Source organism: Camarhynchus parvulus, chromosome 1A (genome assembly GCF_901933205.1).
Source record: "Camarhynchus parvulus chromosome 1A, STF_HiC, whole genome shotgun sequence".
In the NCBI taxonomy this organism is placed as follows: Eukaryota; Metazoa; Chordata; class Aves; order Passeriformes; family Thraupidae; genus Camarhynchus; species Camarhynchus parvulus.
In genome coordinates, this window is record NC_044586.1 from 42,957,292 (window position 1) to 42,982,546 (window position 25,255).

Here is a 25,255-nt window from a genome sequence, read left to right on the forward strand (position 1 = left end):
ACATTAGCTGGTGGAAGAAAATTGACCTTACCAGCCAGGGTTCAGTCAAAGGAAGCTGAGGATTTCAGTGCAAGAAGCCATGGGCATATCTGCACCCCACAAATTTAACATGTGAGCCTGTGGTAAGACAAAGAGATGGAGGCTGTAAGCAGTGCCTGTTACAAGCAGCAGGCTCCTGGCAGCCTGGTGAGGGATTTTGCAATAGGATGTTGTGTTCTTGAAGTCCTGAAATGAGATTGGTGCAAAAGGTGAACAAAACCAATAAATAAAGGTAAACAAAGAATGTCTGCAATCCTTCAGTACACACCAAACCCCACTGATAAAGCTGTAAATTCATTTTAGATGTTAAATACAGAATAAAATTTATTGAAATCTCACAAAATGGATACTTGAAGAAGCAAATATATGGTTTGAATGTGAAAGATGTAAAATACAATTTCATTTGGATTTATGACTGTGATATCATTATGGTGATTTATGTTTAAAAGCTGTGAAATTAGTCATTTCAAATGAAACTGTGGCTGAGCTCATGTTTCTATAGCAAGTCTCAGATAATGTCAGTGTCTAATATACTTTTAAGTAAAAATCTATTTGGGATTTTTTTATTGATTCTAATAATGTTGTTCATAAATAAAATGTAGTTTTGTGTTCATTATCTATATTTTTTTCCCTTGCAAGATTTCCTACCCCAGTAAGTCTCAAAGTCTCAGATTATTGGCTCCTCTTTCACTACAGTAAGGGGAAGGAAATAAAGGAATATAAGCCAGCATCCATCCAGGTTTTGCTTCTTTGTCAAGTCCCTGCTGGAGGTCTGAGCTGTGATTCAGGTCAACGCAGATGTCCTCTGAGCCAGCCAAACCTTCAATGTGTGCTTTCCTCACAGTGGGAAAATGCAGTGTTTCTGTACCAGGTGGGAAGCTGAGCTCCTTTGGAGAGAGTCCCCCCACTTGTTAAGGGACTTCAGAAACAGCTGAAGCTCAGAGAGGGGCTGCTGCACTGCCAGTGAGGTGGGGACGCCTTTCTACAGATGTTGGCTGGGGCTCTGGCTTGAAAAGAGCCATGAGTTGTACTCATCCTTATCTGTCAGCAGCAGAACACTCACCATTTCCTGCAAACAGCCTGTCAGTCTGCTGGAGCCAGCCCTGGGGAGGTTAATTCAGTGCTCTGAGAGTATTCATAGTCTGTCAGCGGGCACTGAGGCAATATGGGGCTGTCACTCCATCCCATGGCTTAACCCCAGACAGCAGCTAAGTACCATGAAGCTGCTCGCTCCCTCCCTCAGCTCCCCATGGGATGGGAGAGATAATTGGGAAAAAAAAAGAAAAGGTAAAACCTGTGGGTTGAGATAAGAACAGTTCAAATATTTCAAATTTTCCAGCTTCTTGTACAATTCCTCCCTAGCAGAGCACGGGAAACTGGAAACTCCTTGACTGGGGCTAAGCACTGCTTCACAACAATTAAAACATCACTGAGTTATAACACTATTCTCATCATGAATCCAAAAAATGACTACAGTCTCAGTAGCACTATACCAGCTACTGAGGGGAAAATTAACTCTAGTCAGGCCAAAACAAAAGGATGACATATTAAAAAGGAGTTAGTCTGTTACTACCCTCCAGCTAGAGCCAGCCTTACGTGGTACAGGACTTCTCGCTACATAAAACACTGAATAAAGAAATTTGATGTAAGATTAATAATAGCTGCTGCTAAGCATAGGATCTAAAGGGCTTTATATATTTTGCTTGCTGTGAAACTATCCCTCTCATGTCTTTATTATCTCCAACCAGTAGCTATTCTCGTCATTGAGAGCTCCTAAAGCCTAGTGGTTTCTTAGTCTACTGGCTCGGAACGAAGGTCAGACTGCTGGTATTTGTGCTCTATAATGTGCTTACCCAAGCAGACATGGCTGAAAAGGACCCCTCGTGGTGTTTGCTGCCACTCCAGAGAGCAGCTATAGCAGCAACAAGTTTGTTTTCAGGCCAGAGGGGCTGTCAGAGGTCAAATGTGTCAGACTGCAACCAGTTTGTACTATTAATGGAGGAAGGCAGCGCTCTCATAACTGATGTGCACCATGTGAGGATGTTTTGCAGCACCAAGACTTCTGCTTTTGACATAATTTGACTAAGGCAGCCCCTGGTGAATCAGTTTTCCTACTTTCCTACAAATTTCTTACAGAGATAGAGGTGTCTTTCAAAATCTTAAGGAAAAAAAGAGGATTGTATCTGTACAAATGAAATAACTGAGAAAAATCCCTTCTAGAATTTTCAAAGATCTTCATCTTGTCACTGGCTGTACAGGAAACTTGAGGCACAATTTTGAAAGACTGTTGTGCCCAACTCCTTCATGTTAGACTTTAGTTTTTCTAACTAGTCCCTGTCTGAGAACTAAAAGTAATTTACATTTGGAAACAGGTGAGATCTATATTAGGGAACTTAGGTATTTATATTATATTAGGTATTTATAAGATATATATATATCTAAATCTGAAATATTTGTCTAGAACATCCCCTGGCTATATTCAGTAGATGAACAGACATTTACTTAGTTAATTTCTTTTTCTTCATATAAAATATTGCTTAATTGTGGTGCACCTCATGGTGGAGACCTCCAGTCAGGTGAGAAGATTTCTTTCAGGAGGCTGTGGTGGAGGGGCTGACCACCACTTGCTGAGGACTCAGAGAAACTGCAACACGTGGCCCCACCAGCCTTGAGGGTCATTTAGGCTTTTGAAGGCAGTTGTTGCCATGATACATATCCCTTCACTCTCTGGTTTTGCAGTGCCACTGCTGCTGCCCCATTCCTTTCATTCAGAGAATCACATGTGTACTTCTAACCTTTACTGTAATGCCCAAATATTTTTTAACATTTTGAAAGTAACAATGAAAAAAGGAAGAAACTTACTTGAATGTGTACAACCAACACTCCCCTATTCTGGTCATCTCAAGCTGTATATTCTCAGCGAAATTCAGAGGGGAATATGTCACACATAATCTGTTGTGCACACATCTTCCCAGTCTCAAAGCATGGCTGCAGTACTTGAGCAGCAAACCAGACACCCCTGATGAAGGATGTGATTAAACACTCACACTATTATCCTGATTTATATGCAAATAAGCACCACTAAACTGTTTGTGGGATTCAAACAGTAATCACTGACCCACTTCAACAAATGAGGAATGCAATCATGCTCCACGTAAGGCCAGTGAATAAATTTCTTCTTTTTTGCTATTCATTTGAGCAGAAGGCTCTCGAATTTAATGTTTTATGTTCAGAATATAAATGAGTTTCCTCTTGTCTGAGGGTTTATTTCTGTAAGATTGAAGAGAATGTCACACTGTTTTGTTCATACACTACCCTTCCTTATTAAAGCTACATTTGAAATTTAAACATGCATCTGAAATCAGGAAAAAATCCCCAAACCCCGCATAGTCATCTGTTTGCAGATGTTTAATCAACAACAGAATAAAAATAAAATACTTTTTATTTCACGTCTACAGAGTGATCCCGTAGCACCACCTGCTGTTTAGAGGGAGCACTGCTGCTTTAGTTATATGCACTAAATACTGTTTTTCTATAGAAATATGCATACATTCCGTAGGCATCTCTATGGTTCAACCTTCCTGAATGTCTGTGAAAAAGGCTTCTAAATTGCTCTTGTGCCATCAGAAGTGCCAATCCTTTACAGGAAAGGTAGGTATTTAAACAGTGATAGACTTTTTGCAATGTACCCCATAATGTTTAACAATGCCAAGAGATATATTTACTGGAAAACGTCTGTTTAGATGCTTTACTCTTACTGTTTTCTTTGTGGAAAATCTTCTGGCTGAAACTCATATCTTGGCAGCGGTAAATGGTAAATTAGAAATCCATTACACTGGTTCTAGTAAAGGAGAAAATAGAGCAGTGATTATTTCTAAGTGGGAATAAAATTCTAAAGCATGTACAGAGATCTGCTTGAGGTTGCAGAAATTTAGTGTTAGTAAGTCAGGAAATTGTCTCATAAATGAACAAAGGATAATATATTTTTTGTCCAAATCTAAGCTCACTTTAAAGTAATTAATGAGCATGTAATTTGCCCTTTTCCCTTTCTCTGTTTCTCTCCCCTCTTGCCTTGGTGCTGGCAGATCATGACATCCAGTGCATTACTTGGCTTTCTCTGCAGTTTTGAGCTGTGCCAGGCATTGGGAACACAACGAGGGAGACAGCACCCACAACTGGCGCTGCAGTGGTGCAGAGATGCTCACAGGAGCACCTTTGTCAGTGCCAATGCCAGGCCCACTCCTTCCTCCCGTTTCCCTGTGTGTCTCACCAGGCCCCAGTGTGCAGCTGTTGGTTCTGCTCCAGCCTTACAACACAGCAAGAGGCTTCCTGCTTGTGGAATCTATGGAAAGGAACCAAGCCATTCGCCTATGTCTTATGCCTTTCCTCAGTGTTGGATGTGGAATTTGTCCAGTTCTGCCTGGGTGGTTAAAAAATTCCTCCTGCTGCTCAAATTGTCTCCTGGGCTGCCCAGAAAGGAGGTGGGTCTTTTGTAGAGCCTGTTACTGTGCAGCTGCAACCTCTCACAAAAGCAGGCTCAGGATCTCATTGCTCTACTGTCATTATGAGTAAGACTTTAATGCCTTAAAGACTTTAAAAAGTCTAAGAGCAAAGAAATTTCAACACTTTTTCAGTGGGTTTAGAAGTAAGACATTCTGCCAGGCAGTCTCTTACCACTGCCATTGACATAATTAGGTATTTATGGCTGTAGGAGTCCATGGAGTGCAGACAATGCTGCCAGCATAAACCCTGGCCTGGTGATGTGATGGGGTCCCTGGGTGAGAGATTGGGGTCCCTAGGTGTGTGATTGGGACCCTGGGTATGTGATTGGGGTCCCTGGGTGTGTGATTGGGTCCCTGGGTGTGTGATGGTGTCCCTGGGTGTGTGATTGGGTCCCTGGGTGTGTGATGGTGTCCCTGGGTGTGTGATGGGGTCCCTGGGTGTGTGATGGTGTCCCTGGGTGTGTGATGGGGTCCCTGGGTGTGTGATTGGGGTCCTTGAGTGTATGATGGGGTCCCTGGGTATGTGATGGGTCCCTGGGTGTGTGATTGGGGTCCCTGGGTGTATGATGGGGTCCCTGGGCGTGTGATTGGGGTCCCTGGGTGTGTGATGGGGTCCCTGGGTGTGTGATGGGTCCCTGGGTGTGTGATGGTGTCCCTGGGTGTGTGATGGGGTCCCTGGGTGTGTGATTGGGGTCCCTGGGTGTATGATGGGGTCCCTGGGCGTGTGATTGGGGTCCCTGGGTGTGTGATGGGTCCCTGGGTGTGTGATTGGGGTCCCTGGCTGTGTGATTGGGGTCCCTGGGTGTGTGATGGGTCCCTGGGTGTGTGATTGGGGTCCCTGGGTGTGTGATGGGGTCCCTGGGTGTTAGACCACGTCTCTGTGACAGGGAAGGGCTGCTAAGCTGTCCTAGTGCTTTGCTGAGACAGAACTGGATTGGCTGAAGCACAGGACATGGATTTGTGTGTATGACATTAACCTGCAGCTCAGTGGCATCATCCAGGGAGAGGAGGCATCGAGTCGTGCATAAAGCAATCAGGAACAAAGTGTGTGTCATTGTTAAACCTCAGTGAGAACGTAAGCAAGCCTTGTGCTGCCACTTGCACACCCTTCCTGGTGGGATGGGGAGAGAGAATCAGAAGAATAAAAGTGAGGGAATTTGTGGGTTGATTATAAAGACAGTTTAACAGGGAAAGCAAAAGCTATACATGCAAGCAAATCAAAAAATGGAATTAATTCACCGCTTCTCATCAGCAGGCAGAGAGAGTTTAGGTGGCAAGTGGTGTAAGTGGAATAATTACAAATTCACTGTGGTAAAAAAAGCAAAAAAAGATCAAAGACATTGAATGAGAGATCTAGACAGACTTCTAAGGAATGCTTGTGATGCATGCAAGAGTGCAGTCAATATTTGCACCTCTGATGCAAGAAAGCACAAAAAAGAAACTCTGGACAGCTGTTAGTCTGAGAGGAATAAAAAATCCCCTGTAGCTGTCCCTGCATTCAGAATGAGAGATAAATTTCACAGAGAGTGATAAATTCAGAAGATGGAAAATCACGGTAAATGGGCACCAGTTTATTCCAGACAGAATGTCACTTTTTGTTGGTAAATTTAATAAAACTGGTGGAATTTAAATAAAAGCCCAGGAGAAAGCAAAAGCCAAACTCCTACAGTAGCCAGTGGAAAAGAAATAGAGCCAAACAGTTCAACAGGTGACTTAAGAAAACAGATTGCATCTGTTAAATATGTACTGTTGAAGTAATTGGTTACATCAGTGGAAGTGGACAGTCAAAAGATTTTTAAAAAAATTGATGTAAATGAATATTTATTGAAAAGATAAACATGCACATTTGACTTGGATCAAGATGAGCCCGATACATTACAAAAAGGAATGATGATGACTCAGTGCACTACTCAGATGCAGGGCTGCAACTCTACAGAAGCAGTTTCCACTGTAATATAGAGCACAAATGCCCATAAAGCTTAGTGAAATAAAATTGTGTGTGTGCAGGGCTGCACTTTATGATTAGGAAACACTGAAATTGCACTGCACATGTAGCAGCTAAATCAGAGGGGTTTGTTGATGCTCAACATGCTATTTCTACTGACTTGTAGTAATTAGCTCACATAATTCAGGGTTAGCGTATAACTGAAGCACAGCACCCAGACATACCTTCCTGTCAGCAGCAGCAGCCAACTGTAATGCTGAATACTTTTAAATAAATTTATCCACCCTGGGCCCATTGGTCCAAAACACACTTTGAAGGGAAATCTGTAGACCTCGTGAGAGGCTTGTTGAGTTACTGAGTTTTTCTGCTATAATCTAGGACTGAGACAAAGTTAATTTCTCCAGAGCAGCCCTCACAGTGCTGTGCTGTACACTGGTAACTGCAAAGGTGCTGGTAACACAGCAGTGTTTTGGCTGCAGCTGAGCAGAGCTGGCACAGCATCAGCACAGTCTCCCCAGCTTCCTGGCCAGGGGTGGGCATGATCCCAGGACGGGACACAACCAGGACAGCTGACTCAAGTAGTCCAAAGGGATATTCCATACCATATGGCGTCAGCTCACATATAAAAGCTAAGGGAATGATGAGGAAGGGGAGGAATTGGTTATTTACAGTATTTGCCTTTGGAGCAACCCCTATGTGTGCTGAAGCGCTGCTTTCTGGGAAGTGGCTGAATGTCATTGCCAATGTGAAGCAGAGAATTACCCCTTCTTTTCCTCTCTCTTTGCTTGTGTGTCTGTAAACACAAGCAAAGAGAGAGAAAGCTTTTGCTTTAGTAAACTACCTTATCTCAACCTATGAGTTGTTTTCCATCTTGTTTTCTCTTCCCTGTCCAGCTGGAAGGAGAGAGATAGAACAGCTTGGTGGGCACCTGACATCTGGCCAAAGTCAACTCAAGTAACTCCATAAAAGGGGAAATTCAACATTTTGGGTTTTTCCCCATGTTTAAAGAAATTTATGCCACAAAAAATATTCTCAATTTAAATACTGTAAGCCACTAGTAAAAGTAGAAATATATCAGCAATGAAAATCCCATGTTAAACCCCAAAAATTTTGGGGGGAATAGACCTTTGCTGAGACAAGAGCTTATGGTGTTGCAACACTTTTGCCATGTCTGAGTACTCACTGCCATTCAAGGACTACGGTAAACTTTTGAAATGGGTTGTCAGTCTTAAAATATACAGCATTAGCAAAGGATTTGTAGCACATTCATGAGACTTCTAAAATTGCCAAACCATTTAGGTATTTCATATAGCATTTTGTAAATCACTTAGAAAGATCTCTTACTTTGTAAAACATTACAAAATGTGCAGTTCAGAGAGGCCACCAGGACAATGTTCCCAGCATGGGATCAGATATGGCAGCAATGTTTCCACTGTATACAGGACACCCCTTGTGATTTCATAGCACACAAGGCAGAACAGGAATGTTCTCTTGTTCCAGGGAGGGCAAAATAAGTGAGTCAGAGACATGGTAAATAACTCACCACATTGTAAGGGACCTTTGTCCTTTAGCAATTTTACCAAGAACAGCCTGTGCTTCAAGGTGAAAGAAGTTAACGAGTTGCAGGACAAAGCAAGCCTCATCAGTGGTTACCAATGCAGACTAACCTCCTACAGCACTGTGCTTTAGCAGCCCAACTTCTGCACTTCAAGATATTCCAAGTCTCAAAAATTTTGAAATTGGAACTTATTATCTAGTTGAAGGCCAGCTTTGTAGCTAGTGTAAACTGACTCTCAATTCCTTATGAAAAGATTACCAGAACAGTTTAGAAAGTGTGTAAAAGACAATATAAAAAATATTGAAAAGGAACCCATTGCTCCAATCCTAGACTGAACTTGGGGTGGTGGGGATGACACCATTTTGAATAAAGAAAAACACATCCTCAACCAATTCTAATGGTTGTAGAATATAATACTCTTGTATTATATACAAGAGTTCAGCTGGAAGGGGTGTAACAAGGATCACCTAGCACAGCTATGATGTCAAGTCAGGAACCAGACAATGCAGGACTTTTTCACTGTACTAGAGCATACAGCAAGGCACACTGACAGAATAAGCAGAAAGTATTTAAGTAAATTAATTTTCCTTGAAATGAATTATAGTATCTGTCTACTATAGTGACAACCCATGCACTAGAAATAATTAATAAAATCAGGAAAAGGGAGTTAATTTCTAGTTTTGTAATTCTGTTTCTTGCTAAGTAAAATTTTGCTAACTTTCACTACCAACCTGCTCTGCAGAACATTGTTTCCTTCAGTGTATTATTAAGGATATATGCACTACCAAGCTGCAGGCTGGAACAGGATCAGTGCAGACAGCACTCACTAAATAGAGCTTTCCCTTTTACTAACTAGCAAATACATCTGTGATTAAGATTGCTTTCCACTTGAGCTGAACCATAACAAAAAAAATTGAGATGGGCCTGTCCACTGGAACCATATTCTTATGAGAATTTTTGTTTCTAGAAATAAATGGAAAGAAAACACCCTTTATGCAGAAACAATTTTAATAAGATCAAAGCATACAAAAAACTATCAGAAGAAATGTTAGAGGAACAGAAAACTAAAGAGCAATTTTGACCTCACTGGACAATGCATATGACAATGTACATATATAATTGTTCATCCTGTATGCTTATTCTGTCCATTCTACTGCTGAACCCAATGCAGGCACCGCATGTTTCAGAGAAGCCTGCAGCTAAGAAAGGGTTAAATTATCTTATTCTGACTTAATTCACACATTTAAGAAAACTCCGCCCAATTCAGGTTTTTTTTTAATTTTAATTGCCTATCATGTTTTACAGACATTCTACCACTTAGCTTTGTTTGATGTAACATTTTAAAGAATGCTATTCACATGATTTTCATAAGATGTTTAAAACACCTCAACTGGAAAAAAAGTTAATTTGTCCAAAAGTACAGTCAAAGAGGTTAAAAAGATATTTGAGAACCATCAACTGAAAGCCTTTACTGTATCATAGTCACTTCAAGTGTTGTAAAGTAGTTTTCTACCAACTTCAGCTTTTCTTCAGAAAGCAGGTTTTCTTGCTTCAATTGTCTAATAAAAGCTTCCAAGGACCTGAGTCTCCCCAAAGTTTTTACCTCTTGCACTTCAAGTAAAGTTATCTTAGAGTGGAGTTTTGAAATTTTTTGCCAAAGGTGATCTCTGTCTATGTCTTGTCTGCAGTATGAATGCTCAGTCTGCAGTATTTCATTTCCGTCATATTCAATCACTTCTGTCTCCTCTATGTCAAGAAACTCTTCTTTAACAGGTGGGAAAGAAGCATTTACTCTTCCAGGCTCTTCTGGACCCTCAGCTGGCATAATAATAGCAATGACAGACTCTTCAGTTCCACTGAACTGTTCAATAGTTTGTGTGACTGTACTCAGTAAAACTGCATCTTCACTTGTCTGCACTTCAGAACAGACCACATGAGGGACAGAACTCTCAACTGCATAGTCAGTAACTGATCCTAAAGCACTGTTCAGTTTCAGAGATGAATTCAAGCAGTCAGGGTCTGTAAATTGCAGGACTGTAGCTGTACAACCTCCTGGATCGTCTATAGAAGTATGAACACCGGTAGCCTCCAAGCTCTGGACTGCTGCTGTCATCAGAATAGGATTAGGCTGATGTATGTACTGCCTAGATGAACTATCAAGGATGACATGGTCTGCCTGAAAGCCACCTTCATGTGGAAGCTGCGGGTTTTGAATTTGTAAAGGTTCACTCAGTGCAGCTGAGCAAACCACTTTTTTTTCCTCTACATTTTGTGCAATTACAGAATTTTTGTTTGGTGTACAAGGTTCAAGTGGTAGCGATACTTCCTCTGACACAACATTTGTTTCTTCCTGGTCTTTTTTCTGTACCTGCTGTGAACTGTTCTGTGAAGAATCTTTTTCCTGGAGGAGAAAAAAAAAAACAAAAACAAATTCACCATCTTGTAACAAGAAAATCACTGAGCATTAAAAAATTAGGCAGATCTCATTTCATAGCATGGTATTGCAAAAGGATTTAGATGAACACTGTTTAAAAATTACATCAGAGACCCAAGAATTCATGTAAGCATCTTGCACAACTTTGCTTCATGTCCTACATTTAAAAATACTATTTTAAAGCTCTAAAAGCAATAATAGTGTCTGGGTTTTTAGTTTTGGTTTATTTTTTTTACTGTGGTTTGGAGTTTTTTATTTGTTTTATTATGGATTTTTTCAAACTCTAGAGAATTTGGACTGTTTTACACAAGATACAGTAATTATTCTCATAAGAAATTTAACATTTTCTATAGTAAATGCTTCTGCAATCTCCAGTTAAAAACGATATTGAATCTCCAATCAAACTAGGCAAAGTTGTTCTTCCTTTACATTATGCAATCACATACCTGTTTTATGTCAGCCCTGCTGACAAACTGTATTGATGGACAGGAATTCTATTTTTTAAATAAAATATGATTATCTGACAGGTTAGAAAATCTGTATTACATCAATACTTGATTAGCTTCATCCTACAAAACAAAAAAAGGATAGACATAGATTACCTCATCATCTGGGGAAGAGAAAATGGTTGGCACAGCGGTGTTTTTCAAGTAGCGTATCCCCCACCGCACATCCAGGGAATCGGGGGTGAAATGATCACTGCAGAGGAGCTGGTGCTTGCTTGGAGTCCAGGAATCCCACTTCATGTTCCGCAGCCACTTCTCAAGTCTCTCTTTGTCATGAAGTGGGAATCTGTTGGGGTGCACGAGACAGAGAGTACTTTGGACCTTATTAGCATAAGAGAATTAATAGACAAAATGCCTTGCAAAAAGCAAATGGAACTTTGAAAATTAGATCTAGATAGAAGGAATTAGATCTAGAAAGAAGATTTAATCAGACAGGTTTACCGGAAGAAGAAAATCCTATTGAAATCTGCAAACAAGAGATGTTGTTATATGTATAAGTTTGTGTATGTGATTTTAACCTAATCATTGTAGTACACATTACTAGTCTCCCTAAAATAGTACATCGGTGCTTGTATCCCACAATAAAATGGGATTCTGATCACCGAGTCAGTCTCCCCATCTCTCTCCATCGCCGAAAAGAATCTTTCTAAAGCAGTCAAAAAGACAAACAATATACAAAAATCCCTGTTATTGTTGTCTTTGTTTTAAATAAAAATATCTCATTGTTACTTAGAAGGTAGCCTTCCTTTAGAAAAGATTAGAATAACATTTTTTCAAAAACGTTAAGTATTAAATGCTAATCTGCATGTCACATACATGTTAATCCAATCATTATATACATTATTTCCAGTTGGGTATTTGCTCTGGAGTTCAGAAGCAGAATTTCTGATTTCTTCTAGCCAAGGGTTTCAGAATCCATGGCCAAGATGTTTTGAAAGGTTTGATCCTACAACACTTGCTCAGAAAGCAGTTCTACTGAAGAGAGATGAAATACTGAGACATAATTTAAAGAAAGTTAAGACTGGTCTTCATTTTATTAATAGTATTTCTCGGGCTTATTTGTCTTTCTTGACACAACTAGTATTTTCTGTTTAACAGAGTACCTCCTAATACATGCCCCTCTTTGGATTGTCAGATAATTTGGCAATGTGAATATTTCCAGTACAGGCTTTAAATTTTGTTCAAAAAGTAAATGCATGCAGATGCAAAGCATTTCTATATTTTGTGTTTCAGCAATTAAACTTTCTCACAGTGTTAGGAGCACACATCATATTTTATAATTTAGAATTAACTTTTCAATCATATAACCCATCTGAAAAGGCAAATTATGAGTATACACCCTCATAGAAAAAAAACCTGACTTTAAAAATACATGCAAATGATTGGACATCAGAAAGAGAACTAAATTAAAAAGAAAGTGTGTGACGTGTGACAACATGTAATTTACTTAATGACAGGCAATACACAAATGAAAGGGAAATTAAAAGCTTATTATGATGCATACACAGTCAAGAAGTGATGGTAACAGGAACATGAACATTCAGACCACTCTTGTCTCTCACCTCTACTCAGTCAAGTATCAAGGTACTTGAAATGTACTTCTAATTTTACTTTAACTCTAGCATATAACCACATATGATACGTATGTGTCATTCAAACCATAAGCTGAATTCTGAGCACTGTTAAGTGACTACTGTTCAGAAAACAATATTCCTGAGATTCATGAGCAACAATAATTACAAGGTAAAAATCTCTGCTTTTGTGATCCCACCCTCAAATCCCTGAAGCTGCAGGTTTTCTCCAAAAGCCACACATAGCAGCAGACTCTTACAGGCCCTGTGGTCCAAAACTGCAAACTCAGGTGATTTTGAGAGACAGAGTGCTGAAATTCACAGCATAAAGGTGCATGTCTTTATCCGTTTCCCAATCTTTTGAAACTGTTGCCATGTAAGTCTTCAAACTACCAAGGAAACAGAGCAGGCGTTTGATGCACCCAGCTCTGCGTATCTGCAGGAATGCAAGGGATAATGCAAGGAATAATGCACGGAATAAGACCACAGTAACCCTGAAGGACAAGTTAGAGGTTCAGGCTTTTCAAATCCTGCCTGCTTAGATGATGTACAGCCAGTGCAGTATTGCATGTGTGACAGAGCATGCTCCTCGGTAACACAGCTCAGCCTGGCTGTCAGTACAGAGGTCCAAAAAAGTCTCCCAGGAAGATGATGGCTTCCTTTCATCGAAGGTCATGTCATGACTCACATCCTCTCCAAGAAGGCCTTGAGAACACTTGCTCCCACTGCAGTTACCCTCACAACACAGCACCCGCTGCTCTACCCAGACCCAACCAGCTTCAGATGGAAAACAAAATAATCTGTAGCAAGAGAAGGGTCTGATAGTGAAAGTTATTATTTTAGCTTAAAGGCAACTCTGCTAAAACCTGCTCATGCTTCAACAACTCCTCACTAATCAACAGAATCTGTTCTCTAGTGTAAACAAGACACAAAAAAAAGGGGAAATGGAAAGAGGAAGTAGACAGAATTTATTTAGCAGCTGCCATCACTACACAAGTCAAAGAAGTGAAGAAATAAAACGAAGAAGAGCAGTTAGGCCAGTTGAGATTAGGTGACAAAGGGTTTGGCAGGGGCTCAGACCCCAACCACAGAGTAGCAGAGGACTTCTGCGGTGGTGGTAAAAGGCAAGGGAATAAAACTTGCAATTCATGTCAGCAGTAGTCACTAATATAAGGCAAGAGAAATCTATAAATCAAATCTCAGCATCCCTTCTACAGGAGCATGAAACTCAGAATGGAGCACAACTCTAAGGCTAGATGAACCAGCTAAGTTTTGGCAGTTATCTCCATACTGAAGCCATACATTTGAATATGTATGTATACATGTCTCAGTGCTCAAACTTGTTTTGATTATCCATGTGACACACATGCTCTCTAAAGCATAAGGGAAAATAAATTATTTTCCTTATTGTTTTATGATGCTTTCCATGTTAGAAATGTGCCAGGGAAATAAGCCTTCCTTCAATCTAAAATAAAATTTCTTTCAAAGCAGTCTGCCTGTAGGTATTCTTACACAGCCTTCCTGATCTTGGAATAACTATGACTAATCAGAAACTGAAAGAAAACCTAGTTTGAGGTATAAATTTTACCAAAACAGATTTTGAGGCTAATTGTGAAAATTTTTTTTTCAAATTTTTCTTAAGTTGCTTCTGTTGACAAATGGTTCCATACTTTTATTCTACACAAATACATTCATATTTAGTTACCTGCATTGTGCTTCTCTCAGGATTGTGAAATACTGTTTATAACTCACCATCCTGGGAAGCGACAGCCATGCAACCACAACAGGGCAGAGGTTACTGCAGCCCTGCGATGGCGACTGGTCCATGCAGAGTCTGCACAGCACAGTGCAGCCACCACAAACTGGTTCTTGTCAACCGAAGTAGCCAAGTTCCAGCTAACTCAGCTGCTTCCAAACAAACAGCAATGCCTCTGTTCACAGTGCAGGTAAGGTAATAATTCTAGTGGCAAAGTTTAATTTTAAGGAATCATTTTATCTTTACTTGTTTACTCTTCCGGGCCCTCTCCTGGCATGTAAACCGTAATACACAAGGCATATAAACCGTAATACACAAGGCCTTTCACCATTAAGTCAAAGCCTCCCCTACTGCCTGCCCTGATGGAACATCGCTTCCACAGAGGCAGCAGCGACACAGAGTCAGAAGTGCAAATTTTATTTTTTAGTCGAATCTCCTTGCTCTTCACTTCACGGACCCTCTGCACCTATTCCAGAGTCCTCAGACGCTGCCATGTCATCTCTCCCTCTCCCAAGTTCCGTCTGTCCTGTGCTAGGGACGGTGCGTGCTATTACGTCTCAGCTGTCCGCTCCTTATTCCCTACACCTTCCCTTCCCCCAGGGGTCAGCGTCCTTCCTCTCCAGCCTCCCGGGAGCAGGCACGGGTTCCAAGGCAACCACCAGCGTGGTCCACCCGTGGCGCTGAGTCTCGGCCATTTACTTCCGCGGTGGGGCTCCGTACCGCCGCCACGGCCAGCGCTCACCCGGGCCCTGCCCCGCTCCGCGGCCACTCACGGGTAGAAGCTGAGCTTGCGCTTGTCCTTGGCGCTCTGGCCGCCGCGGTTCTTGCAGCGGGTGGCGGCGCAGTACCGCGGCATGGCGGCCACCCCCGGCCGGGCTGAGCTGGGCCGGGCTGTGCTGCACTGGGCCGGGTTGGACAGGGCTGCGCTGGGCTACGCAGGGCTGGGCTGGGCTGGGCCGGGCTGGGCCGGGCCGGGCCGGAGGCGGCACCGCCTCCCCACAGCGCCCCCAGCGGCGGGTGGCGACCGCGCCGAGGTTGAGACCTCCCACGTGCACCGCGTCACGTGTGCCCGGGCGACCAATGGCGCAGCGCTTCGTGTAGGAACGGCGGGGGGCCGGACTGCGCGGGCGCCGGGCGCGGGCGGGCGGGAACGGCGGCGGCGCTGAGGGGCGGCGGGGGAGCGGGGCCGGCGCTGAGGTGAGCACGGCGGAGAAGGGCCGCGGCCGCTAGGTGAGGGCTCCGAGAAAGTGGAAGGTTGCTGAGGTGGGTGGAGTGAAGGCGAACGCGGACGGGTCGGGAGGGGGGCGCTGGGAAGCTTGGGGGCAGCGTGGGAAACTAGGCGGGGGAGCGCAGAGAGGGACCGCTGAGGCTCGGTGCGGGGCTTCTGTTTGGAATTTGGGCCTCCCTGGGCCGCGCTGCGGTGGTGTTTCCCAGCCTGGCTGCACTGGAGGTGGGACAGCGTTGCTGAATGCGGCTGTTAGCTGCTGCCTAGCTCTGGCCTGGCCCCACCCGGTGGTGCGGTCCGGCTCCAGCGAGGTCTTCAGGGGTCTGGATAGGCAGGGTGGTGTCAGGTTGATTCCTTCGTTTCCCTGTGCTCCAGGGCAAGATTCAGGAACCTTCTTCTATATTTGCTTTCGAGTCAGTATAAGAGAGGCCAAGACAAGTACAAGCTCCTCCGTTTGACAGACTTGCCTGTAGCTCCTTGAGGACTGGAAGACTTGCTTACTCATCTGATTAGTCGTGGTAGGAGAACAGAGGGAAGACCTCGGTAACTTTATTATTATTAGAAAATTGCTTGCAGAAATAATTACAGGACGTGAGCATTCCACAGGTTAGCGTATAGCAATTCTGTAATGAAAGCAGTAGCAGAACTCTAGTGATGCTCCGTGTTTTCTGAGTACGTGAGACTTTGAATATAAGCATTTATCCAAGATTTTGGTTAACTACTTTCAAAGAAGAATGGAATAGGGTATTTGTGTTGCAAGGTGAAGTAGCTTATTCTTTTCTAAATCTGACAGGTTTTATTCTAGGTACGTCATCCTCAAACGTTGCTTAATTGTGGACCTGTTGATAAATGTTGATAAACTAATGAAGAACTGATTGTTATTACCTTTGCAGTACTTGGATAAACATTAGACAGTGCACTTCTTATACAAAAGTGTATAGTAGTTGAGATCTGTACCTGCTCACCCAACAGAATTAAATAGTTATGTGGCATAAGGTTCTCTTACTTCATTGATAGATGTACCTAAATTAAGTACATAGATAATTATTAGAAGAGCTCATTATTGCATGAGCTTAATGCGTACAGAATTTATTGAATTCTGGAATGTGGTTTAAGTAGCTGCAGGATATGCACCTGGGAAGTGCAACTTATGTGTCCCTGTTTGATCGAGAAACACAGGGTGAAGAGATGTAAGCAAAAAAAGTATTTAAGAGACTTTATTTTGAAAGGGCTTGTAAAAATAGTTTGGAATGGCAAGGCTGAAGTAGCTGGCAGTAGCAATGCTAAGATACTGACAGCATATAAAATGTTTTCTAAAAAGTAAATTGAATAATTGACAGTATCTAAATATAAGACTTGCTCTCTCTGATAACCCTGTGAAGTTTAAATTGCTGCTTATACTGGAGTTTTATTTGTATTTGATTTTTATTTACATCTTATTCTTAAATTTGAGTTTGATTGATTTGTTCAAGGGCAGCATTAAATCTGTGTTTGCTAGTTTAAAACATTGTGAAACTTAAGTCCCATTTTTTTACTATGCTTTAGAAATCAAATATAGCAAAGAACTTCATTACAGAACTCCTAATGTAAAGAATTGTAGAAAAAGAAAAATTCAGGTGTATTTTGTTATCAGAAAGTTGAGATGGTGAGCCAGAGCAGAAAACCTGAAGGACTAACTTAATGATCTCTGGCTGTCATGAGTTATGAAAGAGGGGTTTGCTTTTTCTTAATGGAGGACATGAGCTATTCCTTTTAGATCTTTTCAGTGTTCAGTAGCAGAAGCAGGATGGTTGACCTTAAGAGAGTGCAGCAGGTGATTATGCAAGCATGATGCAGGTGTGGGTTAATGAAGTAAATTAAAACAATCACTATGTGAGATGAACACATAAGTCTGCATCTATAAAGCACAAACAGGAAGAAAGCCCTAAAGACTTGGCAGGATGTACATGTGTGTGGTTCTTAGTGCCCAAGTCATAAAATTTCAGGTTAGTGAAGTGGTGAGAGAAGGTATGTGGGAAAACTTGGTACTAAAAATATGTCTGATATTGTGCATGGAGAATACTGGAACGAACTATCCATATGGTATCTAAGTACACTGCTCAAAATACAATTTGTTTCAACTGCTGCCCCTTAACACTTGATATCATGCAGGCTGCTGGCCAAATAAATGCTTAAGAGGGCATGGGTAGATTAATCTTGCAGGCCTTTTGCTCTTGTCTCACAGCATTCATTTTAGCCCCCTGACTTGCCTATTGGAAATGGTATTCTTTTTTCCATTTTTGGTTCTTGCTTTTTAATTTTGTTTAGAGGGAATTGACTTTCACATAAATGTTTAATTTTCATATGTATTAGGTGTTCAAAGGTTTTGAATTCTGCCTGACAAATTTTGAGACCCATGCTGGCTAGCAAAAGTGTTCTGACTTTAACACTGCTCAGCCTGTAAGTTTGTTTATTCAACTTTCAGGAAAGTAACACCAATCGTCTCTGAGTTATTCTTACATTACATTTAAATCAGTGTAATCTAGTGATGGGGGACATGTTACATCTGGAATGTTCAGGGTCTTGTTGTACATCCTTTTGGTCAGGTGTCAGCCAGCATTCTGTCTTTGAACATTTGCCTTTCTGCACTCTGTTTTAAATATAATATGCACAGGGATATTATCTGTCCTCATCTTCTAGTAGGAACAGCTCACTCTGTCCTTCATGGAAATCATGAGACATCATGTGCTTATGTGGAACTGTTTCTTGAAGTCATTATATATGCCACAATTATCCCCTAAGTTCTCATATGTTTGTTTCAAAATATATTTTTTTTGACAGATGAGTTGTTGAAAAATAAAATTACAGCTTTTAATTATTGTTGAAGCTACTTGTCTTGTGTAAAAGACATTTTTTTACCTTCAGTTCTTACACTGAGGGTTTCATATGTAAACCTTTCTATGCAATGGTATTTATTAGATTAATTCTTTGATATCAAAGATATGGTAGCTGTTTTCCTTTATAAAGCAATCTGATATGCAGATGAGCTAAGCCAGCCTATTGTTAAATAGAGGAAAGTGTGCTTGACTTGGCTGAACTCTGGAAGTGAATGATCTGCTTTTTATTATGTTCACCTTAGGCGAGTTAAACAAACTGAAGCTGAGCACGAGTGTCTAATAGTCGTGTCTTCCTGCACCTCACAGTCATCTCTAGGCCAGTTGTATTTTCATGCTCCTGTTGTTGCACCAGCTAATCAGTCACTTGGTCTTCCAGTAGGGTCACTAGTGGTCAGAGCTACTCTCTTTGGGGTCCTAGAACTCAAGATTAATGTAAAGCTAGTTCAGGTATGGCAGTGTGAAATGTTAGATGTAAAGAAATGTGCTATGTATTTACTTTTGCAACTTTGTATGACAAAGTGAAATGTAAAACAAAGACAGACGCTAAAGTGGTTGTTATGTATATGAAATGTCACTTTGCAGTATTTTTATTTACATTTTCTGTGAATATGGAAACGGTGTAATGGAGTTTGACAGGTGTAAAGCAGTGTGCTTACAAGTCTGGCACTGATTCCTGTAACATGCTGGTCTTCCTCTGCCAGCCTACAGCTGTAACTAACTTGTTGTGGAATGTAAAACAACTTGTTCTTCAAGTATATTTCCTTTTCTTTTTAGGAACTGGAGAAATGGCCACTACACAATCTGTCTTCACATTTGCTCTCTGCATTTTAATGATAACGGAATTAATACTGGCTACAGAGAGCTATTATGATATCTTAGGAGTTCCAAAAAACGCATCTGACCGCCAGATAAAGAAGGCATTTCACAAGCTGGCTATGAAATACCACCCAGACAAAAATAAGAGTCCTGGAGCAGAAGCGAAATTTAGAGAAATTGCTGAAGGTAATATACACTATCTATGGTCATAATTTAATACATGTCTTATATCTATATCCTAAGTGCATTTTGTTTTTACTGAATAAGAGGTATAAAGGGTGTTTTTTCTGAATTCCACTTAAGTACTGTCAGATATCAAGCATCAAAATCTGAGTTGTTTCTGTGTCCTTGCACATAGAAAGGCCTTTTACACAGTTTATGCATTTCTGCTTAATAGGCTTTTGGCGTATTCTTCTCACAAAACATACTTGGTAGTAGGACAGCTTTAGCCCTAGGATCTGTTTCATAAGATCTGGCTCAGAATTACTATGAGGGCTTCAGGAGAGCCTGACAGCAACCTTGAAGTAACTGTGGGGAGATTATTAGAAACCACACAGCAGGGTGCTTCAGTGGGTCATGGTGGAAATACAATAGACAACAGGTGCAAGTGGTTATAAGCAGAAACTTTTTCACCTTGAGGATGATGGTTGGATTTTGAGGATCTCGGAGTTCTTTTCCAGTCTTAACAATTCTGTGATTCTGTTCTACAGCCCAGTGTTAGAACAGATTACCTAGAGAGGTTGTGCAGTCTCCAGCCTTGGACACTTTTCAGGAATGACTGGGTAAAGCGCTGACTAACCTAGTCTGATCTCATAACTGACCCTACTTTGAGCACGAAGTTAGAGTAGAGACTGAGGTCATGTCTAACTTGAACTATCTGTGATCCTACAAATATAACACTTATAAGTGTTGTGTGATAAAATGGTGCAAGTGGATAGTCAAGAACAGAAAGACTTGCTGAAAAATAAGGTATACCCACTTCTGTTCCCTGTAGACTCAGGTATAACACCCACCTATTAGTGTAGTTCTCTTAACTAAGCTAAATGGGATTTCTGGCTTTTACCTTCTTGTCTACAGAAGAGTTGTTTTGAAAGAGAAGTGGTTAGTAATATAATGAAGGGGAGTGACAGCCTCATTAGATACTCACTGCAGTTGTTAGCACCTACTACAGGAGGAAGTAGGAACTCTTAAATGTTGAATTATATAGGATAATTGCAAGTCTTTGACAAGTAAGAAAATGAGTTTTTAAAATATTTTCTTATCAGAATGAGTGTATTTTCTATCAGAGTTTCTGCCTTGGAATACCAGTAGCTGTAGTTCTAAATCAAAGATTGGAGGGAAATCTAATTTCATTTTGGGTATATTCAATCACAAAATCTAGGTTTATTGCTGAACTTGTGAAAATGGAGAATTGGCACATGGTGAAATTAATTTTCTTTATTTCCTCAGTGTTTTATGTTGTTGCTTGTAGCTGGAACTTGCTGGGTGGCAAGTAGCTTTGCAGATGTTGCCCTGTGTTTCTGTGATAGGAGTGTAGCAGGTCCTTTGTCTTGTTAGGTAGAATGTCTAACTCATCCTGCCCTCCTTCAGGTTTTCTGATCACCACCTCTCACTGTTATTTTGTTTCAAATCTAAATGCTAATATTTATTGGTAGTTAAACTGTGTTGTATTATGTGTAACCTATCCTCATAATATAGCTGTGTTTGTTATTGTAAGTAACTACTTTGACGCAGTTTATTTTGATTTGGAGAAAGGTAAATAAACGTAGAGCTCTTGATTGGGCTTGAACATTGGATGAAAGTCTTGTTTGAAATTTCTTCGGTTCAGGAAGAGTGGGAGAGAAAGCTGCTGTTCTTTGTGTTTGTGTGTGGTTTCTTTTTTCTGATGTTTTGAATGAAATTGAACTGTAACTTCTTTTTTTTTTTTAAATATAAATAGCATATGAAACATTGTCAGATGAGAATAAACGAAGAGAATATGATCAGCTTGGCCGTCACGGAGGAAGAGGAAGTAATGGAAGTCCATTCCATCAGTCATTTAATTTCAACTTTGACGATCTCTTCAAAGACTTTGACCTGTTTAGTCAAAACTCACGGTCAAAAAAGCACTTTGAAAATCACTTCCGAGGTCATCGGGAGGCTCATAACCGGCAGAGACGTTCTTTCCAAGAGTTTTCCTTTGGAGGTGGACTGTTTGATGATGTGTTTGAAAATATGGAAAAGATGTTTTCATTCAGTGACTTTGAAAATGCACACAGACACGCAGTGCGAACTGATGCCAGGTTTCATGGATCCAGCAAGCACTGCAGGACTGTCACTCAGAGACGAGGAAACATGGTTACCACATACACCGACTGCTCTGGACAATAATGTTTCCTTTCTTCCAAACTTTTCTTCTTTACTCAACATCTTCATAATCTTTCTTGGTTTTGTGCTAACATGGAAGAAATTCTCTGAACTGTATTTTCTAAAAAACACTTAAACTACTATAAAGAAGTTGTAGATGAAATTAATCTTCAGAATAGAGACAACATGCTGTTGGGAAGTAAATGTGTCGACAACTACTTAGAATGGGAGAGAAATAGTCTCGTGTGACAGAAAAAATTATATATATTTCAGTTTAGTAAACGCTTTCCCTGAATTTGAACACAAGATATATATTTTTCATTTCAGAAATGTAATATAATTTTTTTCATGTAAGCCAGTTCAGGACTGATTGAATTACTGGTGGGTGGATTGAAGCAGAGGAGATACTTTAATTTTGATGTGCTGCTTTTTTTTTTTAAACATTTCTTTCCAAGTTTGCACTTGCAGTTTTTACCTGATACAGATTTACTGTGCAAATTACATAATTTACACAAAATAGCAGCAGAAATATAACTTCCCTGGGTCTTTGTTACTCTCTCTAGCATTGCAAAAGTATTAGTAAAAACCTTACTTTTTGAAGTTGGAAAATAGCAAGGGCATATGTGAAGACTGTGAGTGATGTAGGAATTAGTTTTATTTCTGAATTGGCCTGAAACGATCTTAAGATTTGAATAACCCTTGACTTCTTTAGGGGACATAGGGATATTCATGTATGTAAGTTTGTGTGCACACAAAGTTTTTGTTTTGTTTTTTTTCCCCCCTCCTTCCACAATACAAATATCTCTCTGATAAGGTTTGGGAGGGCACACCCGAAACACTCTTGTTTTGTGCTTGCTATATTATCACATGTGCAATGTACTTTTTGTAACTCACTTTATTGAACTAAAATATCCCTCTGAGATCTTAGGAACTTCAATAGGATAAGCTTGTCTACAGATTCATGGTGTTCCTGAAAGGGCCTTAGTAAAAGCTAGAGTGTTTAGACTGGCAGATTTATTACCTGTCAGCAGGAATTTTTCAGTGTTGTGATTTGAGAGGTAAATTCTTAGCCTAACCACAGAGTAAAAATGAAAATTGCAATCTTTGTATTCATCCAATGCCGTGTGGGGTTGGAAACTTCTAATAAGGACAGCACTAATGGGTATTGATTTTAGCACCGTGGAAACTCACAACCAGTGTAAACTACTTAAAACTAAAAAGGAAGAAAAAACCACCAGAAAATGCTGCACAACAAAACTTCAGCTGATGTCAGAGAGTTCTGTTGTAGCTTAGTTAAACTAGTATCTTCTGTTTAACTAGTCATACAGGTTCAGTTTGTTAAATTGGCTGTTCCCTTTAGAACTGGGAAGTAAGAATTTACCTTTCAGGTTGATTGCATGAGCAAAATAAGCATTTTAACTAGCAGTGTTCTAAATAGGCTTTGACGTCTTCAAATCTTTATTAAGAGATTTAACCCTTTGCTTCTCGATGGATATTGAAAGCTGCCTATTTGTTAAGGAACTTTGGCCTTCCCCTCCAGTGTACGTATTATTGCTTGTTTTCATTGCCTAATCCTTGGAATGGATTGTTGCGCTATATTAAGTGCTTTTCCTTTTCCATGTTCTTCTTTATTTATTAATGGACTAATACCTCATATATGGTCTTTTATTAAAAGCCAGTAATTTGTGCAACATTATCGGAATGTGCAATATTCTTACAGTAAGAAAAGTGCTGGATTGAGTGTGTTTGTTTTTTTCACCCTTTTCTATGTAAGTAGAGATTTTTGTTTCTTCTGTATAATTAATATATGATTCAAACAAAAGTTGTAGTTTTCTGTAGATTTCTGCATTTATTTTCTTTAACATACTCCATTAGTCCTGTGCATGAGTCAAACTGTCTGCCCAATTTTTATCATATGGGCATCCAAGTGAACAAATTATTAACTTGAAGTTATGAATTACTTTATCTCACAAAGATTAAGTATTAAATACGAGAGTGTTTGTGAATGTCCTTTGGTGGGAGGCAACTCTAGAAGTGGGATGCACAGGTAAAATATTAATGCCTTTCTTAGTTGAGTGAATATTTTCTTAATTAAAAAAAAAAGGAAATAGTAGAATGAACAATTCACTTAGGTCCCTTCCTGAACTCTGAATTAAAGGAAATGAAAGCTAAAATGAACACTATCTATTGTACGAAACACATTTCACATTTCACCCCAAAAACTCAAGTCATTTAAGTGACTGTATAAGTCCACAATCTTTCAGGCTAAACTTTAGGGTGAAAATAAGGGCTGCTTCTGGGCTAGTTTCCCCTCTTTTAAGAACGCTCCAAACTTAGTACAAAGTGTACTTGTTTTCCTGATCTCTTTAAAGTGTAAGTATGAAACTGACAAGAAAATCAGTAGTGTTGCTATTTTTATAGCTGATCCACCTTAAAAAAAACCTTCTGCCTTGTCTATTCTAACTTGCTTTTATATTATTTCTCTTTAATACTTGTCATGGGAAAAACAAAAAATGCTTTCCATTATTTCTATGGACTTCTCCAAGTCACCTTGTGGTTGTTTTTGTTGTTGATCCAAGGTCAAATCCGCAGAAGCCAGTGTATGGCTGTCCCTGTGGTTTTCTATGATGGGTTTACTTGGAATAAGCCTTAGCTGGGGAAATTTGGGCAGGCTTTCCTCAGCCAAGAGTCTTCACTTTCATGGCCCTCAGAACACAAGCTTGCAAAACATGTTGTGCTTCTCACTTATTCGGAGCTCTTGCACATTCTTTCCCTATTTATAGTGTTTGCTTCATGGCAGGCTCCAGCGGAAGTCCTGGTATAACCTTATGACATCCCTGACTTCAGAGTTTCTTAAGTGCCATTTTTGATCTCTCTTTAAATTTTATGAAAATACCCAACAAAATCAGTTTTTGTTAGATAAGGGTGAAAAATAAAATCCTGAGCAATTTTTTGAAAGTAATTTATGCATATGTAACTCCAAATGATTTAGTTTTTAAAACTACCATGAAGGTGGTTTTTTATGTTTGTTTTCTTCCCATTATACTTTTGAAACACAGTATCTAGTGGAGATAAAAGTACTGTAAAGTTAATTAGAGTGCCATTAAATTAAATGTGAAAATTAATGGTGTGATGTGTCTTCTTTTTTTTTTAATCTTTTGCTTCAAGACATAGATGGGAAACCAAATTGAAGTGGTTTATGTGATGCTTGTGTTTTATGGAAGATTTTGACTACTGCATTTTCCCTGAATGAGATGGTGGAGTTGTCAGGGGGTAGAGAGTGGGCTGAAAAAAATTTTGGTCAATTTCACCTGGTTTGTATTTTTTTGGACATGTTTGGAATGGCTTGGAGTTAAGATATTATGCCTTTAAACAAAGCAGACAAAAAACCCTGTGCAAAAGGACTTTTTTTCTGAGAAGCAGGGGCTGTAAGAGCTGAGAGCTTCTGCCTGGAGGTGATGGGTCACTGCCTGTGCTCTGCCCTGCTGAGGTGCGCGAGGGCAGTGTGGCCAGTGCTAGAGGCTTGGAGTGCCACAGGGAATCACAGGTTCTAAAGGCAAGGTCAGGTGCTGTTGTGCTAATTCACAAGGCTGCTTGAAAGTTTGTGTTTTCTGGGTCTGATCTTTAAAAGGTGGAGGGTGTGAAAATTTCAGGATTTGGTTTGTTTCATCTGGCCATTTC

General features: G+C 40.3%; 2 protein-coding genes across 4 annotated transcripts; one reads left to right on the top strand and one right to left on the bottom strand.

The window, feature by feature from the left end:
* Nucleotides 1–9,044: 9,044 nt before the first annotated feature.
* On the bottom strand, nucleotides 9,045–15,273 carry THAP5 (THAP domain containing 5). 2 transcript variants are annotated; one of them, XM_030960078.1, is made up of 3 exons: nucleotides 15,085–15,273; nucleotides 11,081–11,270; nucleotides 9,045–10,445 (listed from the first exon to the last, which is right to left on the bottom strand). In XM_030960078.1, the coding sequence occupies exons 1-3, from the start codon at nucleotides 15,165–15,167 to the stop codon at nucleotides 9,513–9,515; spliced, it is 1,206 nt and encodes a 401-aa protein (XP_030815938.1). In that variant the 5' UTR covers nucleotides 15,168–15,273; the 3' UTR covers nucleotides 9,045–9,512. The 2 variants fall into 2 exon arrangements, with proteins under 2 accessions (XP_030815938.1, XP_030815939.1); XM_030960079.1 differs by lacking the exon at nucleotides 15,085–15,273 and adding an exon at nucleotides 14,769–15,046.
* Nucleotides 15,274–15,462: 189 nt separating this feature from the next.
* Nucleotides 15,463–24,699, top strand: DNAJB9 (DnaJ heat shock protein family (Hsp40) member B9). Of its 2 annotated transcripts, none has more exons than XM_030960928.1 (3): nucleotides 15,463–15,574; nucleotides 19,187–19,414; nucleotides 21,168–24,699. In XM_030960928.1, exons 2-3 carry the CDS (start codon nucleotides 19,198–19,200, stop codon nucleotides 21,596–21,598), a joined length of 648 nt encoding a protein of 215 aa, XP_030816788.1. In that variant the 5' UTR covers nucleotides 15,463–15,574; nucleotides 19,187–19,197; the 3' UTR covers nucleotides 21,599–24,699. The 2 variants fall into 2 exon arrangements, with proteins under 2 accessions (XP_030816788.1, XP_030816789.1); XM_030960929.1 differs by having other exon boundaries at nucleotides 15,471–15,508.
* The last annotated feature ends 556 nt before the right edge of the window (nucleotides 24,700–25,255 follow it).